Source organism: Littorina saxatilis, linkage group LG4, assembly GCF_037325665.1.
Source record: "Littorina saxatilis isolate snail1 linkage group LG4, US_GU_Lsax_2.0, whole genome shotgun sequence".
Taxonomy (NCBI): domain Eukaryota; kingdom Metazoa; phylum Mollusca; class Gastropoda; order Littorinimorpha; family Littorinidae; genus Littorina; species Littorina saxatilis.
The window spans coordinates 11,138,492-11,152,641 of record NC_090248.1 but is presented as its reverse complement, the minus strand read 5'-3'; the positions used below and the strand labels follow the sequence as shown (position 1 = coordinate 11,152,641).

Genomic DNA, 14,150 nt, shown 5'->3' with positions numbered 1-14,150 from the left:
CTTAAAAGGGGGGTTCCCCTGTACTTCTAACAGAAACAGTGAGCGAAAACAATTCAAAACAAGAAATTCCTCCGAGGTAGGAAAAACACCCCCGTCCTTACCATTCTCACTGCCACCAACTGAGAAGGTTATTTCCCTTTGACCATTAATATGTCCCTCTATAAGTCCTTGTAGAATGTTAATCCACCAATAACTCCCTAACCGTGTGTTTGACTGGTCCCAATTTTTGTAAGGACCGTCTCAGGAATGTATAGAACCTGTTCACCAAGTTTGGTGACGATCGGTCCGTTCATTCTTGAGATCTATATGCGAACACAAACAAACAAACACATCGACCGAATCCTATACACACCCCTATACCGGGGGTGTAAAAATAATTGGAAGAAACAAGAAGAATAAAAACAAAAGTTACTTCTGCCATTGTACTGACCTTTTCTTGGCATTGTTTCAGCACGTCCCCTGACAGTAAGTCTTGTGTCGCAGGTGTGTGCGGCAAAATGCTACACACGTAGTCACAGTTCCTCAGCACCTCCCCCAGGGCATCCATACCCCTGCACGTCATTAATCACCTGGCTGCACTGTATTGTTCTTGTTGAAAGTGATCACGAATAATTTGTTTACTAGAGAAGATGGATTATCGCTGGGAATTAAGCTATGACTTGTGCCCGTAACGACACACACACACACACACCCTAAGCCACCAGTGCAATAGAAATGTACAGGGTGGTGCCATAAGTGTTGCATATGGGAACATGTACATTCAGAGCGGTACATTACAATCGCCCTAAAGAAAAATTAATAAAAAAATACTTTATTTGTCTTTACTTTTGGTATAGTTGTGTGTCCTTTGTTCCATATAAACTGACTATAGTTTGCAAGAAAGCAATGTGTACAAAGTCTGCAAGAAGTGGAAATGCAATGCTACCAAGTGATGACTGACAGCTACCTCTAGATTTGCTTTTGACTAGTTGGTGTTGGAAATGCGCTGCGGTCGTATTTGAAGCTAAAACCATACATTTTGAATAATATTAGGATGTTGGGTCTGGGATGGTCAAAATATGTTGTACCTCTATTTATTTGTCTTCTAGTTATGGCTGTATTGATGCACATGGTAGTGAGCACAGCAGATTTGAACAAACAGTCATTGTCTTCGAATTTTTTAACTGGCACAGGAAAAAAAGCTGCTGTTAATGTATTGACGGATCATGTTTTCATCCAATACATTCAAAAGTTTGACTCAAAAATGGATCAAACCGCCCCAAAACAAAAAGCAACAAAATAGATATACACACCTAAACTCATCAACATCCGGACTGGGAGTTGTGTTCTGGTAGCGATTCACAGCCCACACCTTCATTCCCATGGCCTTGCATTTCTTCGCAACTGCAAATTAAAACATTGTCAATACTTTGAAGACTTAATTGTATACAAATTGTCAACAAAGAGGTACACACAAAACATGTACCTTCATTATCATAACTCTTTATGGAAGCAGTGTACACATAAGGATGTACAGTGGTACCTGTGATGTGTGGCCCTCCGATGAGAGGACACCTCCCTTAAAAGGACGCTTTCTGTTGTTCATTTGTCTATTATCTCTACCAAAATATACCTGCCATGACAGGTCACCTGCAATGCAAGGACACTTCTGGCTGGTCCCTAGGCAGGGTGTCCTTTCATCACAGGTACCACTCTACATGTATTTGTGTTTTGCACCAGAGGGTTTTAACGTCACAGTATGACCGGTTTTGTTCCCCTGCCATTTAGGCAGCCATACTCTGCTTTGCGGGAATTTAACATGTAGGCATGATATGTCGGCTTTTTTAAAAGTTGACTCATTGTAACTTTTACAAACTTCACACTAAAAATTCAACTGACATATCATTACGTGATCCTTCAGGTCTGAAAACTTCAATAACTAAAACAATCCAATTTATACATGTATACGAACTATATTCATAGTGGTAAGACGTCGGCCTCCTAATTGGGAGGTCGTGAGTTCGAATCCCGGTCGCTGCCGCCTGGTGTGTTTAGAGTGGAGATTTTTCCGATCTCCCAGGTCAACTTATGTGCAGACCTGCTAGTGACTTAACCCCCTTCGTGTGTACACGCAAGCACAAGACCAAGTGCGCACGGAAAAGATCCTGTAATCCATGTCGGAGTTCGGTGGGTTATGGAAACACGAAAATACCCAGCATGCCTACCCAACGAAAGCGGAGTGAAGCTGACTATGCTATCAGAGTATAGTGTGGGGAACCCAAATGGGCAAACGAGCTCACACGTCACCAGAATTTCTGGAACGCTGAAGAAGAAGTAGAACTATATTGCATTTAAGGTATTCCAACAGAAGAAACTTCTGTACTACTGACACAGAAGATAATGTTACAATACCTTCTTTACCGATGGCACCGTAGCCCAGGATCCCAATGGACAAGGTGAACAGTGGCCGAAAGTAATCGTAAGATCTATAAACCAACATATCAATACAGAAAGAAAACATCACAAAATGTCAGTCCATTATTACCAGTATGCAGATAATGGCAGCACATTTCATCCATTTAGAATGCACAGAATCAACAGTTTATTTAACAGTCTAACTTTCAACAGCAGCAACAGCAAAAAGAGCAGGGTCAGGTACAGTTTTGTTTAACTGATCATTTTATCAATACATGTAATACCACTGTACAGTGGTTTCATACTGCGATAAAAGCACACTCAACATCCCCAGTGAATGATAGTTAATTCAAATTGTGTCAGCACTAAAAAAAAAAATCAGTCAAGGATCATATCCGCAACGAACATTACACAACAGTTTTTTGCTTTAATTGGAGTGCTTCTTTGGATGCGAAACGGAGTAATTAAGTTCTACAAGGGACTAGCACCCTATTGTTTTGAGTTATAGGCAATAACTTTTTCCTGCGAGTGTCATATGAAGTCCTGTGGCTTAACTGAATGTGATTTGATGCTGTGTATTTTTTTAAACAATTTTCTGCCTGTTCTCATTTACATACCACTGAAGTTCCACATTTCAGCCTAAAATCATGTTTGAGAGACACTGCAGAGTCAGAACGCAAACAAAAGTTTTAAAAAAGAAGGAAGAAAACCTGCAGAGAATTAGTTCAGCATTGTTGCTGATCATGTCAAGCTGATATGTCCATGTTGTTAACAGTAAATATGTCTCATCGCACCTTATAACCATATGCAATCCATTGACAAGAAAAAAAAACGACAAGGGTCAACATTACGTGCAGACTCAGAGATGGTGTTCATGACCCACCCCAGTGTCACCACTGCAGCATGTAAAAGACCTCGGTCTTTTTGCCAGATTGTGCAATTGGCTGATTACACCTAAACACAAATACATCTGGGTAGTGCGACTGTTTCTGCAAACTTTCCACTCTGATGAAACAATGGGACAATAAAAGTTATAAAAATGAAAGAAAAATAGGACAAAAGCCAACTTACAGAGGAATTTATGTGCACGTATACTCATGTACTCACTTGTCCCACTCCCTTTTCTGCTGTTTGAGTCGTATGCCCTCAAAATCTCTTTCTCGAGCAATGATCTGTCCAATGACGTACTCAGACATCAAATCACCAAACCCATGACCAGGACGTGTCAGGATAAAGTCATCGTGTGGCTTAAAGAACGGAATCAGAAAATAAGCACAAAAGAAATGATTATAATCCGACAACAACTTCACAGACAGACAAGACAGATAGTCTCACATATAAACATTCCCACACACAAAGAATTAGAAAAGTTTGTGCTGGTTGAGTAGCTTAAAAGTTGAGAACTCATTTCTGAACAAGCTAATTACAGTTCTTCTTCTTCTGCGTTCATGGGCTGAAACTCCCATATACAGTAGTGTTTTTTGAACGAGTGGGTTTTTGTGTGAAAGCCCAGCTGCACATAGCTTGACCTGGAAGATTGGACAACTCTCCATCCTTAACCCTTTCGCTGCCAATCAAAACTTCCTGACTGCCAGGGAATATTGGAGTTCGGGGTGTAATAATTCAAAAAAAATTCTAGCTCCAAACTGGCAGTAGGTAGAAAAGTAAAACCTATGATATTTTTTAAAGGAAATTGAACCAAGTATCTGTTTTTAGTATCTAATCATGGAAATAATGCACCAGTGCATGACGGGTATACCCGTCCTAAGGCAGTGAAGGGGTTAACCCAAAGGGTGTGGTCTGGATTCAAACACTCAACCCTCCGCATGGGTGGCTGGCGTCTTTAATTCACTTGGCCACTGCACCCATCAACTACAGTTCAAAAATACCTGAGCTGAAAAATGCCAGTGATATATATGATACTGGTATCACGTCTTATTCACTTATAGGCCATTGGCATTGCACCGGTCAAATACAGTTAAAAAATATCTAAGATGAGAAATTCCAGTGATATACTGGTACATGTATGTCTTATTCACTAGACCATTGCGCTGGTCAAATACAGTTGATATCAATGTTCTGTTTCTCAAGAAGATCTGTCGCAATATTTTTTTAATCATATCCAACCATGAAATAACAGGTATGATTTAATTATGTGAGCACTTATTATAAGTGTTAAACTTGTTGTGCTCCTTAGTAAGCATGCTGTTGTATTATCATGTGTGTGTTTATGAATAAACTGTTGATTGAACCAAATACAGTTAAAAACAATTACCGTACTTTCCGGGTCATAAGGCGCGACTTTTTTCCTAGAGTTTGACCCATGCACCTTGTATAACGAAGCGCCTAATCCGTGTATGAAATACGAAAAAAATCAAAGAGACCGCCTGAGTACCAGTCAAACAACTTGTGATAATGCATGTTTCAGCTACTAGGTACTACCCTGGCCAAGTTTCCTCTCAAGACATCAAAGAGACCGCCCCATAGGTTAAAATGGGGCTAAACTCGGTCACTGACCCTGGTCATAGACCAAATAGCCTGGACCGCCAACTCGTCACGTGACCCTTCGAGGTTACGACGCTCGACTTTCACAGGGGCGCTTAGCGTCCGGTTTGAAAGACAGTGAAAAGAAAGCACGCTCCAGTTATTTGTGACAATGGGAGGTGACAATGAACTGGATTTTCCAAAACTCCAAACTAAACTTAACAAAACTCATCGAAAAACATGTTCCATATGCACTTTAGCTGAGTTTATTTTAGCATTTTCAGAACTTACCTCGGCAACTTCGTCCATGTTTACAATCGACACCGGATATGACATCCCCCTGATTTCTGAAAGGCCAAGAAGAGCGGGGTAGTAGTTGCGCTGAGAAGGATAGCACGCTTTTCTGTACCTCTCTTCGTTCCTAAATGCGAGGGGCCGCTACCTCGTAATAGAGAGAAAGAGCGGAGAGAGAGCTAGTTGGCGGTCCAGGATAAATGGTCTATGCCCCGGTGCAGGAAGTGTTTCCTCTCTCAGATCTATGACAGGGGAACCACCTCTCATAGCAAAACCTGGGTCATTGACCCCTGGGAAGAAGGTCAGTGTCTAAACAAGGCAACCCAGCTATCACAATGGACCTGCCTTTGATCTCAGGGCACACACAGAGCACACATATTTCCACTCTGTATTCTTCCTTTGATGTGCGGCTTATTTTCATTCTTCGACCGTTTGTTACCGGTATACTTTTTTAATTTTGGTGCGCCCTATCGGCCCCCTGCGCCCAATGGGTGACTGGATTACAATTTTGTTTAAAAAGAGGGGGGTGCGCCTTATGCGCTGTAGCGCCTTGTAACCCGGAAAGTACGGTACCCAAGGCGAGAAATTCCAGTGATATACTGGTATCACACTTTCTGCACATTTGGATTAATGTTTTAATGGATTCAAACCCCAGTCCAATTTATTCTGATCAGCACAAGCCAGCTCATTAGAAACCTTATGCAGACTATACTTTTGCACAGAAGGCTAATGTACAGACATGAGCTTGAGTTCAAGTAAATGCACAGATGGTGCCTTTAGGACATAACGTGTTAAAGAACTGAAATGTAATTGGCGACAGGCTCACCTTTTGAAAATTGAATGCTTCCATAATTCCCTCAACACCTGAAATTGATAAATGCTTATGATGAAAAATCTTTCTTTCTTTCTTTATTTGGTGTTTAACGTCGTTTTCAACCACGAAGGTTATATCGCGACGGGGAAAGGGGGGAGAGGGGATAGAGCCACTTGTCAATTGTTTCTTGTTCACAAAAGCACTAATAAAAAATTTGCTCCAGGGGCTTGCAACGTAGTACAATATATTACCTTACTGGGAGAATGCAAGTTTCCAGTACAAACGGACTTAACATTTCTTACATACTGCTTGACTAAAATCTTTACAAAAATTGACTATATTCTATACAAGAAACACTTAACAAGGGTAAAAGGAGAAACAGAATCCGTTAGTCGCCTCTTACGACATGCTGGGGAGCATCGGGTAAATTCTTCCCCCTAACCCGCGGGGGGTGATGCAAAAGCTGGTAACTGAAACAACAGGATAGATTCAGAAAATATCACAACCTATTAATGCTGTAGAAAGTTTGTAAAGGATCAGGCAAAGTAGACCACAAAGTTAATGACAATTAACACTTTCTACCCCACCTATGTTGACCAATTTTTTTTTTAGCCGAGACCAGCTGTGCTGCAGCAGGTCACTCAGAATTGTAGTAACTGTGTAGTAACTGTGTATCAACACACTGGCAGGGGTGTACCTTAACTTTTTTTGCTACCGGCCAGGCGGGCCGGTAAGTCAAAATTTGAACCGGCCCCCCAAAATCCCAACCGGCCCCCAACCTGCCGGGATTTCTTACAACCGCCTCAGCGGCTCGTCGCGTGCTAAGCACATACACAAAAGACGTACATTCATACTTATAATGCATGCATGTGGATTTGCACTACTAATAACTACCACAAACACACACAAGACTTGATGAATAAAATGCTATATTTTAATATAATGATAATTAACCTTGTTTTAATAAAGAATTCAAAATAAAAGCCGCCACAAAGAAACAAGAAATCAAAACAACATTCACACCCTGTCACACACTAAACCTCACTGAAAGTTACCCCCTTTATGTACCCCCTACCACACAATTTACAAAATAATTTACTATGGAACTTTACTTACCACATAAACACACACACTTTAAAAAAAAAAGTAAATCAGCAAAATGTTCTTTTTTAATTATGTTTTTCGTTGTGTGAAAAAAGTATAAAAAGCTGACGACAAACGTTTTTCTAAGTTGCTTTCTTGTGGGTTTTTTTTTCTTTATGTGTGTGTTGTTAATGTTACTGTTAGATTAAGCAGAAGTATGAATGTTGCATACCAGCCAAATTTACCACAGCTTTAGTCATAAATAATCAAAAGGATTATATTTAATTTCTATTTCCTAATGAAAACAAACAGATTTTCAGATTTCCTGATCCTAGAATTGTTTACAGGTAATCTTTATGCTTTTGATTCACCTTCTTAGCACGATGGGCCGTTATTGTGGCTCGGTCGGTAGACCACGATGGGCCGTTATTGTGGCTCCGTTTGTAAGTCGCGGTAATGCAGCAGACAAGGGCAACCATTGGCTTGCTTGTGTTGACCAATCAGCAGCATCGTTTGTCGAAGCTTCCTGCCATGCTTAAGAGGTGAAAATTGCGAAGGTTTATCAGTGATTTTTCAACTTTGTTCGAAGTTTTTGGGCCACGATGAGCGACGTTGAAACGGAAATCGAAAGTGATCATGACGACGAGAACGTTCCTAACGATACCAGTGATGAGTCCATCGGAGATAGCGATTCTGATGGGGATTATGAAGGTAATTTGATTGTTTACATGTGTAAGAAGTTGACTCGATCCCGACGATCGATCTTTTCCTTGTTTTCAGTATGTTTTGCATGGCATTGTCTCTGATTGTGATTACGATTAGTATTGGAACTAGTGATCTGTTTTGATTCGTGTTTGTTTACATATGATAGTTACAGCTTTGCTAGCATAAATATGCGACTAGAAATACTTATAATAACTGTAAAAACTACTTAGAAAGAGTTTTGTATAGATGCATAAGAAATAGTGGGGCCAAGCACCCGCCTTTGTGCAGAAATGTGGTCATGTTAGGTGTTTGTTTTGAATGAGTGTGCAGGTGGGTGTGGCACAGAAGATGACCAAAAATTGACCAGAGAATGGGACTGAACTAAACCATTGTGGGTTTATTTCTGTGTGTATATGTATATCTTTCACCAACTGATTTTTATAAATCAGCAACACTTTGAGTGGATTTGTGATTTCCTGTGATTTTTTTTATATTTGTGGAACAATATTTTTGGAGTTCGCTGTGTGCACTGTGCATGGATTCTATTTTGGATTACCCTCACCATAATAAAGGTAAGAAAACATAATTATTTTAATTGGATTGCTTATCCTTTTCTCTTTTCAACAGTGTATAACTTTACTATGTTAGCATGAAAATCAAAGTTAGGAGGTGCCAATTACTAACCCTACCATGGAATAATCCGGAAGTCTGGAATAAGTGCAGTACTAAGAGTGCACACAAATCAAAAGTGCAGTACTAAGAAGGTTCAGCAGAGTTGCATCCCTGCAAAGCTGGTGTTAATTAACATATTTTAGAAAACGGTCTCAGTGAGTATCCCTGTGGTCAATGACCTATACATTTCACAGAAACTGGATCAGTGGGACATATAGATGCACATCAAAGAAAAATACAGAGGGGAAATATGTTTGCTCTGGATGGGCGGTCAGATCAAAGGCAGATGTTGGCCTTGAGACCTGGGTCAATGACCGGTACTTGCAATCTGAACACAGCTGCCTGTCCCAGTTTAGAGACACTGACCTTCTTACCCGGGGTCAATGACCGAGTTTTACCTGAAAGTAAACTGTTTCTTTAACATGTGAAAGTCTCTCAAGGACTGGCCAAACCAAGAATAAGATAAGGGGGTGAAGTGAAGTGAATAGCGCAGAGAGGGGGGAGGGAGTGGGGGGGGGGGGGGGGGTTGGTTAGCTATTTTGACTGTTGATGCAATCGCCAGCGGCTAGTGGCACTGGAGGGGTTATGACAGGGTCTAGTGAGGCGGTCTAGCCAATGTGTTTGGGCTTAATTGGTGGTAGTCCTGAGTCCTTCTCAAAGTGGGGGAGAGGAAGGGGGAGAGAGGGAGGTGAGTGGGCAATAGGTTCGCCGGGGCAGTCGGCGACAGCTAAGGTACAGGCCTGCGCTGGAATGCAAGAGATAGATGGACATTACAGGAAGTGTTACAGGAAGCGACTATGCTAACAGTCTGAGCGGACCTGGTCAGATAGAGCCATATGAGTGGGTAGGATATATCCCTTCCTGGGAGACAATGAGTTAAGTAAGGCCAAGGAAAAATTAAATGTTTTTGATTCCCCTATATTTATCCCGCTGACCCTATAACTTTTTTTGACCCTACACATTTTATAATTATTCTTAAACGACAAAACCCAATTTTGCAGACTTAAAGGCACAGTAAACCATCACAGATACTGTCAGGCTTTTACACACAGTACAAACACCCTTTCATTTAAACACACACCGCTTGAGAACATCCTAGGTAAAGAGCGAGCAATTTTCAAAAATTTATTTTTGCGTGGTTTATCTTACCCCTGAGCCATCGTGAACCCGTGTGATCCAGTTTCCCTTTTTCACAATGTAGTCGTCAGTTAGTAATTTGAATGCGACTCGATGTGAGCTTATTTGCAATAGCACGTTATTATGTACCTCTGACTATGCACGAAACAAACGGCTGTGGTTCACAAGAACTCTAGCGATAGCTTTTGACTGTTCAGAGGAACTGGCGATAGGCATAAACCGTCGTCTGCTACGAGAACCACGACCTTGCGTGACCCTGCTTCCGGCTTTTTTTTTCTCCAAACTTTCAAAACTTCGAATTGTACTGATCTTGTCTTGATGAAAAAAGAATTCTTTTATGATTTAAAAATGTATGTGTAAGAAGCTGTCAATTTATTATTTAGATTTTAAAAGTTAGGTCTAGCAACAAAACGCACCACGGTCCGATTGTCTCAGACAATCCGCAAAATTAATTCTTTGAAAATTGCTCGCTCTTTACGTAGGGCACCTAGGATGTTCCTGTTTGGTGAGCGTTCAAATGGAAGGGTGTTTGTACTGTGTGTAAAAGCCTGACAGTATTTGTGATGGTTTACGGGAGGCTTACTGTGCCTTTAACAAGTGAAGTTACTCTTCTCCCATTCCCAGGGGACATGGCTCCCACAATTTCCAGCTAATCAAAAGTCACATGTGCCTGTGTAAATAAAATTAAAAAAACACTTCGATCAACAACCACAAAAAAAAAAAGGTAACCGACCTACAAACCCAAATTGATTCTGCCTTGTCATCGGATATTTATTTTTTTTTTCTTTAAAAAAATTTCCATCACGAAATTGAATCAAACCAGCAAAGTGTAATATCAACACAACAACAACTGTATTCAAGGTTGCAATTTATCAACCCCATTAGCAATATAACACAAGCACCGGTAAACATAAAACTCCTATTTTCGTTGCAAACCCCCTCTTATTAATTTCATTCTAGCACCTGCATCATATGTAAAGCTGACCCCCTGGAGAGTGGCAACATTACAGCCACATTAATCACGGCATTGTTAACAAACGAGCGACCTCTTTCTGAGACTCACCAAAACCTTGTTATAGAATATGTTTCAGGTGTATGTGTTGTTTAAAAAAAAAGGCCATTCTGCTCCGTGTCAAGGTAGTCATAAATCTGCATACATTCATAAAGCATTGTAAAAGAACAAAAACAAGTTGCAGTATTTAAAGATAAAACTGATTTTTTTCTCTCTGTGGGACAGACTCCCTGTACTGTCTCAGACACAAGGTACAAAGGATTTACCAATGCTGTATACAATTCTTATGTGATATTGAAAAAGCCAATAATCAATGTAGACCTGATCGACTTACCTGCCCAAGTGGAGTGAGCCCACTTGAGTTTTGGTGTTGCACCAGCTCTGATGCAAGTGATTATGGTTTTACCATCACCCAGCAACACCTCTGCATCCTGCAACCTTTTGGCCAACGTGGCATCTGACTGAATTGCACTGGGAAAAGCTGCAAAAATTATTAACATTATAATACACACGTGTACAAAAAACGCAGTTCGATCTTTGCATGAAAAAAACTATGTTTTGAAATATTTTTCTGAATGACTTGTCAGTTTAAAAAAAAAAGGGAAGCCTTATTTTAATAGTTTTTCGAGGGTGTCGGCTCTCAAGTCTGGATGGGGGCCGGGCTCTGTAACTTGTTGGTTCGATCTCCATGCAACCATGGTCTATTCATATCCAAAATGAAGGTGTCATCGATATTAAATTAAAACATTTTGGTTTCTGGTTCGAAACTCCTGGCCCCAATATTAATACTCAGTCAGTTTTTCAAACCACTGATATATATATACCAACAAAAAAGTAGGCCAGCCGCTTGATTATTGTAGCTAAGGGGGTGGGTGAGAAACTTGAGAACTAAAAAGAACTGTTCAAAATCAAAACCCCACAACAGGCCACAGATATATAGCTACTGATTAGATAAGCATCAGATTGAATAGATCCGACAATGATGACACAACCAGGTTCAACGATGACAATGTTTTAAAGAAAGACACATTATTACTACTTTGGTTGTGCATCAGCGCTATAAAGTATAACACATAAAGTCATAATCTCTAAAAAAAAAAAAATCAGCTGATCATGTACAACCGACCGTCCCGAACCGCAGAGTATACAACTTCAATACGAAAGCACAGAAAGTTTTAAGTAGTAAAGCTTACTTTCAGCGTTGTAGTCGACCACATTTTCCACGCTGGCTTTCGGCATTTGTCTCTGCACATATTTGGCAAGTTCGCGGACAGCCGAAGCAACCACAATACGAGGACTTGCCTGACCCGCCATTTTAGACAATCTGTCAACAAGTTATTAGAGTAACTCCCCTTAGCTTGACAAAAAGGGGTCATCTACAAAAGTAATTTGGTTCACCTCAAAGTCATTTCCTGCCAAAGCATTACTAAATACTATGACACTACTATCATTTCATGTTGCGTGGTTTTTGTGTGTGGTGTTTTTAAATTTCAAAGAAAAACACCCAGAGGGCCGGGTGTCTCCGATTTAATTATTCATTTTATCATTAATTTAGTTAAAGCAGAGACATACATTCTATATGTCTCTGGTTAAAGGCACAGTAAGCCTCCAGTAAACCATCACAGATACTGTCAGGCTTTTACACACAGTACAAACACCCTTCCATTTGAACGCTCACGTATGACGGCTTACTTGTGCACTAGTAAGCCGTCATACTCACGGCCGAACGGGAACATCCTAGGTGCTTGGCCGTCCAGGCTATTTGGTCTATGCCTACGTCATAGATAGAAAATGTGTACTGACTGGACAGGGGAATACACATGTCAGTACACATCTATGGCCTACGTAAAGAGCGAGCAATTTTCAAAGCCGAATTACTTTTGCGGATTGTCTCAGAGACAATCGGACCGTGGTGCGTTTTGGCATCTATGGCCTACGTAAAGAGCGAGCAATTTTCAAAGAATTACTTTTGCGGATTGTTTCAGAGACAATCGGACCGCGAACCGTGGTGCGTTTTGGCGCTAGACCTAACTTTTAAAATCTAAATAATAAATTCACAGCTTGTTACACAAACATTCTTAAATCATAAAATAATTCTTTTTTCATCAAGACAAGATCAGTACAATTCGAAGTTTTGAAAGTTTGAAGAAAAAAAAGCCGCCCGGAAGCAGGGTCACGCAAGGTCGTGGTTCTCGTAGCAGACGACGGTTTATGCCTATCGCCAGTTCCTCTGAACAGTCAAAAGCCATCGCTAGAGTTCTTGTGAACCACAGCCGTTTGTTTCGTGCATAGTCAGATGTACATAATAACGTGCTATTGCAGATAAGCTCACAGCGAATTACAAACTGACCGTCTGTGTACTCTACAGTCTCTGTAGGCGTCTTGTACGTGTCTCCGGTTTGCTTGCCTGTGAGGGCATGTATGAGAATTAATAAGCTTCATTTATTCCGTCTCACTCTGTCAGTAAGTCAAATGCACGACTGGTTAGAATAGGTATATAGTCCAATCTTTAAAAAAAAAACTAAAAAAAACCGTCTATAATGTCTCGCATAATTTTGGCCACGTTTTTTACAATGTTAGGTACTCACATTCATGGGGTCAAATTCGTTCACCAAATAAAAAAGAAGAAAAAACATAAAGTATTTACACTTAACAATTTGCTTAAAACTCTTCCCGAAAAGATTATCGTTACCACTCGGTCCACGTTTTCGAACGAATCGAATTATTTGGTTAAATCTATCGAATTTCAGTATTCATGTCCTTCACTTGCAAGACACTGATATGCTTGCATGTCTCCGAGAGAGAGAGAGAGAGAGAGAGAGAGAGAGAGAGAGAGAGAGAGAGAGAGAGAGAGAGAGAGAGAGAGTATGGGGCTTAACGTCCTCCCAGGTAACTAGGGACCTATATTGGGACATGATTTTTTATACGATATTAAAAAGGGGGGTATAATGGGGGGAGGGGGATTGGAGGGTGACGGGGTGTGGTCGGTAATAGGTTAAAAAGTTGCGTTTTTAAAAAGTACTTTTTTGTTAGGTACGGGTTCGTACCTTTACTGGACTGAGACCGCTACGGGGGAATAGGGTAGTTCAGTAAAAAGGTATTTGATTGTTTTTTAATCGATCACATTTATTATAAAAGTTGATAAAATTTCAGAGCCACCTGATAAAAAGTTTTAAAAGTCCAGCCGGAGGGAATTTTCCTGGTTAAAATTATATACATCTGTGCATAGGACGCATAGGTTGCCTCGCCTTAAATGAATATAGTATGTACAACACAGGACAGACAAAGTTGACTGAGAAATAAGTTTTTTTTTCTGTAATTTGACCAGGAGTTAACATTTCTATCTCGGGTGAAAGCCTATAATTATCTTCTTCTTCTTCTTCTTCTTCTTCTTAATTCTTCTTCTTCTTCTTCTTCTGCGTTTACGTATACACTCGTGTTTTTTGCACGAGTGGGGTTTTATGTGTATGAACGTGTTTCTAAAACCCACCGTCGAACTCAGCCCGGTCCTGACATGGATTACAGGATCTTTTCCGTACGCACCGTCTTGGTCTT

At 40.5% G+C, this 14,150-nt stretch overlaps 1 protein-coding gene across 1 annotated transcript in view; it reads right to left on the bottom strand.

Annotated features, from left to right (window-relative positions):
* Positions 1-12,274, bottom strand: part of LOC138963950 (glyoxylate/hydroxypyruvate reductase A-like) — a 24,852-nt gene extending 12,578 nt beyond the window's left edge. The window contains exons 1-7 of the mRNA XM_070335805.1: positions 11,789-12,274; positions 10,930-11,076; positions 5,999-6,036; positions 3,502-3,641; positions 2,392-2,465; positions 1,293-1,383; positions 431-551 (exon numbers count right to left, since the gene is read on the bottom strand). Of these exons, the coding sequence (XP_070191906.1) occupies positions 431-551; positions 1,293-1,383; positions 2,392-2,465; positions 3,502-3,641; positions 5,999-6,036; positions 10,930-11,076; positions 11,789-11,909 (732 nt within the window). The 5' untranslated portion in view covers positions 11,910-12,274. The remainder of the gene's footprint in view (positions 1-430; positions 552-1,292; positions 1,384-2,391; positions 2,466-3,501; positions 3,642-5,998; positions 6,037-10,929; positions 11,077-11,788) is intronic.
* Positions 12,275-14,150: the final 1,876 nt, after the last annotated feature.